The sequence below is a fragment of the Bidens hawaiensis genome, unplaced genomic scaffold (genome assembly GCF_021521415.1).
Source record: "Bidens hawaiensis isolate Kalapana, Puna unplaced genomic scaffold, B.hawaiensis_p1.1 tig00011910_1, whole genome shotgun sequence".
Taxonomy (NCBI): Eukaryota; Viridiplantae; Streptophyta; class Magnoliopsida; order Asterales; family Asteraceae; genus Bidens; species Bidens hawaiensis.
In genome coordinates, this window is record NW_027491956.1 from 717,234 (window position 1) to 721,987 (window position 4,754).

General features: G+C 33.6%; 1 protein-coding gene across 1 annotated transcript; it reads right to left on the reverse strand.

Annotated features, from left to right (window-relative positions):
* Positions 1–765: 765 nt before the first annotated feature.
* Positions 766–4,550, reverse strand: LOC143539565 (protein DEHYDRATION-INDUCED 19 homolog 3-like). Its single transcript, XM_077032849.1, has 5 exons — positions 4,377–4,550; positions 4,161–4,303; positions 4,000–4,079; positions 3,121–3,375; positions 766–1,141 (listed from the first exon to the last, which is right to left on the reverse strand). The coding sequence occupies exons 1-5, from the start codon at positions 4,456–4,458 to the stop codon at positions 1,030–1,032; spliced, it is 672 nt and encodes a 223-aa protein (XP_076888964.1). The 5' UTR covers positions 4,459–4,550; the 3' UTR covers positions 766–1,029.
* Positions 4,551–4,754: the final 204 nt, after the last annotated feature.

A 4,754-nucleotide genomic window follows, 5' to 3' on the forward strand; every position in this document is an offset into this window, starting at 1 on the left:
TAAAGCCTAGAAATTAAAACAAAGAAAACTAATTATTGGGTAATCCGTCGATAATTACCAATGGTTTATTTTGTTGGCAATTTGTCACCATTCACGACAAGTCACCTATGAATTAGTGATGGGTAAGTCTGTCGACAAGTTTTAGATGGCATTCGGATATGGCGCGCCATAATCATTCCCCAGCTCCTTTCCACACTTCTTTCCCCACCATTAATGATTCAGACCGTCGTCGCACCTCAACCATCGACACAACTCCACCTCTTGGCCACTCTCAAATCTCAATTGCTCACGATGTGGAGACCACTCCACCACTGTGACCACTAACACCACCAAAATGAGTTAATTTTGGTGATTTTTTTAATGTTATGGGCTTTGGCCTTGTACCTTGTTTATAGACTGTGTGTATGGTTCCTATGTGTGGAAGGTATATCAAAATAAAGTTTCAACACAATGGGTTTTAAAAGGGTTTTCGCTATGTTTGATGTTAAAGTTTTAGTAAAAGCAGTTAAATTCAGTTGATACACTTTGCCTGTTATCCAGAGTGTGTTCTATGAAGCATGCAGCATTGCCACCAATTTGCCATTTTCGACCTGAGTAACAGAAATGGCGTTAAAACAGGTAAATAAAAAAAGTATTAGTTTGGCTCGAGTTAAATGCGCAGAAGATTACTCAAAATTTGTGACTTGACTAGAGAAGACCACCCGTTTTTTTGTTAATTCTACTTTTGACAAAGAATCAAAATGACAACCACAAACCATGAAGATAAAACAATCAGAACATAACCTGGTTCACATTTATAAAAAAAACATCTAAACCATATGCATATATATATGCATACATCCACTTTAACAAACAAACATCAAACATAAAGTTACCTTATTTCTTTCTTCCTTTTAAATAAAGCATAAACGGGAATTGATACGACTACAGCCGTCAAACATAAATTACATATTTTTATTACTACATTTCACTCTCACGATCCCGATTACATAGCAGTACAACTCCCCCCCTCCATCACCAGCATCTTTTTTACAAATAGTCATCACCAAGAATCGTCGACAGCAACATTCCTTGCACAAATTCAGATCTTCTACTCTTTGTAACCTTGTCTTCAATCGACATCGGAGGTGATTCAGGTTTTCTGCAGAACATAATTAATTTTTTTTTTCAGATAAAAAATATAAACATTAAGCTGTATAAAACAAATATTATGGATAAGTGAAAAAATATATATACTAGCTCGATTTACAAAACAATACACGCCTTATATATATGCTAGAAATCTAACAAACCCTGATTTACAAAATGACTATAATGCCCCTAACCAACCTATGTTGATTCTCTTAACACTAACAAGCGACCAGGTAGGGTATTGGTGGGGCCCCAAGTATGTATTACAAGCTTAACATGTTATTCTAAAGTTATATATGGAAGAGAATGAGCTTAGAGATTTCTTATTATACGTAATTTGGCTCAGTAAATCAGCTAGTACGCAAAATATATATAGATTATATTTCAAGTACCATGCCCTACGGCATTATTCATCAATCTTGCTACATAAAAAAACTGATTAACTATATGAATAACTAAATATAATGCATATAAATCACAAAACAATTTAAAGTTACTTCAATTCTTGATAGAACTACGAAGAGTGCTCCCTTTATTGCATTATTTGTCTTGATTCGTTAACTTTCTAGTTATGCAAAGTACATTTATATCCAATCAAAGTACTAATTTCTTATAGAACTGGTGGTAATTAATGCACAAGACACAAAGTAAAGTGGTGTTTGGGTTTCCTTATTTTTACCTCCTTATAACTTATTAACTTTTATAAGTTAAAATAGTGTTTGGGTAAGATGACTTATTAAACATTTTAAAGAAAAAAAAAGGAGTTTCATAAGTTAGGATGTTGTAACTTATATAAGGAGCTAAAAATAAGGAATCCCAAACACCCCCTAAATTGTCTCTAAAAAGAACTAATATAGTAGTTTTGAAGAACCATGGCTAAGCAGTAGTTTCTGAAGAACCATTTCTAAGACACAAAATTATCAAAGTAATTTTTCTCTAAATGCAATACTAATTTCTGTATAAAGTAGTATTTAAAGCACAAAAGTCCACATAGACACCAATATGTGTATGTGTGTATATGCCATACATGCATGTAAACACAGTTAATTACATAAATATATACAAACATACATATACGCACATATATGTCAATGTGTATGATTGATAGATTGATATGTCAATGTGTATGTATGTGCATGTGTGTGTATCCAATATACGTATGTATATGAATACTTGTGCTTCAAACATTTGAAATAGTTCAAGAAATGTATATGATTGTCACACCTAGGCTCTTAATCCAAAATGTCTACACTTAGAAACATAAAGAGTGCACAGAGCCACAGAATAACAGCCTTCGTTGAACAACAAACCATAGTGACAGCCTCGTAGGACAAACTTATTCATAATGGATTGATCTATTTCTAATTATGAAACAAGTTTACAAGCTAAATTTTGAACACGTTGATTTGAATTTTTTCACTTCTAAGCACTTGATTTTAAAGAACGCATATAATAGCGTGACCCTTTTGCCAGAACTAGGTCCACTGATGAAGTGATCATGGAATAAAGTCTAAAAAAATTTTCTACACAGAAAAATAGTGATTCTTATGTTGATCACTTTTAAGAATTTTATATGAACACTGTTTGTTCCAAGTTAAAATGAACAAATTGTCATATGACTCATATCTTAAAACTACACACTAAAAAACATGAACGCATCTGCTTGCAAAGTAATGTGAATACAAAAATTAAAGTTTTACAATATACAAATTGTTAATTTGATATAAATACGCATCCTATGTTCTGTGATATGGCAAGATAAAGAAGGAATGAAAAAGCAATCCTAATAGAAACATCTGACAAATATCTTCAACGTATATTTGTTTCTTAAATTTAAAAACTTTTACCTTTCTCATACAACTTTTGGTTTTATAATCAACCATATCATTTTAGTCCAAATATGTTCATATAACACAAATAATCACATAACCTATAAAGCCGAGACATTCATGCATATAACAATCATGAAAAAAGTATCAAGAATAATACCTTTCAGATGCTTTTTCACTTGTACTTTTGGTTGCAGCAACTGCTTCAACCGACGAGTTGGATTGAGCGCCCCCCAACTCATCACCAATTGGCAAAATAAATGATGACAACAGAGGGTCAGGTGCTACATTGGTTGACTGAGATAAGTATGATGACCCACCAAATAGAGACTGCAAATTTCCTTCTCTCAGTTCCCTCCTCAATAACGAAAGTGTTGAAAGAGAACTGCTTTTGCGACTTTTCCTCTTTTGTTGCATGTAAGTTTTAGTTAAGGAATTCACAAGTTATCATCCATATAAAGAATCATATAAATAACAAACTTACATGAATGAAGCTAGTCTACGTAGATTAATACTACACAGACAAACGAACGTACCCAGTAACACTAAAGCCCCATAATCGAAATCGAAACACACTAAAAAACACAAGTTGATGCCTAACTCGACTTTTGACTATTTCTCATTTATAAACTTGCAAACAACTGGACAGGATCCATCAAATAAGGTAACCTTACAGAAAAGGATTCTACAAAAGCAATTACATACTGATACAAAATAGAACAAGAAGAGAAGGAAACAAAGAAAATAGTATAGAAAAGATGAACATAAACCAACAAATAAATCAAACCCCATAAACCTAACTAGTGAAATAAAATTCAAATTCAAATTCAAATTCAAATTCAAACCGATTTTAACTCGATCTCTTTATTTGCATCTATTCTTCTCCTATCTTTACTTGTCCTTTTCACATGTGATCTCAATCAGGGTTATTGCCAACAAACACGACACTTGAAAACAACATGGCATTAAACTGTAATAATACTAGTAAACTAAACTACCGATAACACAAATAAACAATATCATAGAGAGTAAAAAGGATATCTTAAATATGTTCCCATGTTGTAAGGTTATATGCGCCACCATATCTACCCCCACCCTCACCGCGCAAACCGGACACGCCTTCAAAAAAAAAAAAAAACTTTAATTAATCTTTGAATTAACAAAACATCAAAGTCGAGCCGAATAAAAAAGGCAGGGTACCCCATTTTTGGAGTCCAAATGATGGTCATCATCAATATGAAAACACAAACCGACTATATCGAAATAGGCGGTGCAGAAGGGGCACGGAAACTCCTCCCGCATATCGTCATCCACCTCAACGTCTTCGAAACCCATAAACATCTCTGCATCAAGAATAGGGTTAATTATTATTATTATTATATAACAAGCCTAGAGAGAGAATTGAAGGGTAGGCACCTGATGATCTGGATTGAAGGGCGTATTGGTAACGTTTGGAGGTGGTGGAAGAAAGACGAGCAGCAGCCCAAGAGTGGTCCATGATTGATTGAGAATTATTTGGGTTTACGAGATGATTGATTGATTTGGAATTGGAATTGGAATTGGAATTGGAATTGGGGATGAGAGTGATTTGGGGGTGTTTTTGGTTGGCTTCGAATTTCTATTAACAAAGAAAGGTTTGCTTTTTACAGGTCAGGTCAGGTCAGGTCAGGTCAGGTCAGATGATTGATTTCAACCAAAAAGGAAGCCTCAAGTCGGCCACTATTCCTATTTATATCTTCCCTAGATTTTGATTATTATCAAATATAATTATCAATTTAGGACCAAATTATGGAT

Coding starts and splice junctions, on each gene's coding strand:
- LOC143539565 (XM_077032849.1), bottom strand. CDS start 4,458: ATGGACCACTCTTGGGCTGCTGCTCGTCTTTCTTCCACCACCTCCAAA. Junction 4,304..4,376: donor CCTTCAATCCAGATCATCAG/GTGCCTACCCTT, acceptor TTCTTGATGCAG/AGATGTTTATGGGTTTCGAA. Junction 3,376..3,999: donor CATGGGAACATATTTAAGAT/ATCCTTTTTACT, acceptor TAAAACTTACAT/GCAACAAAAGAGGAAAAGTC.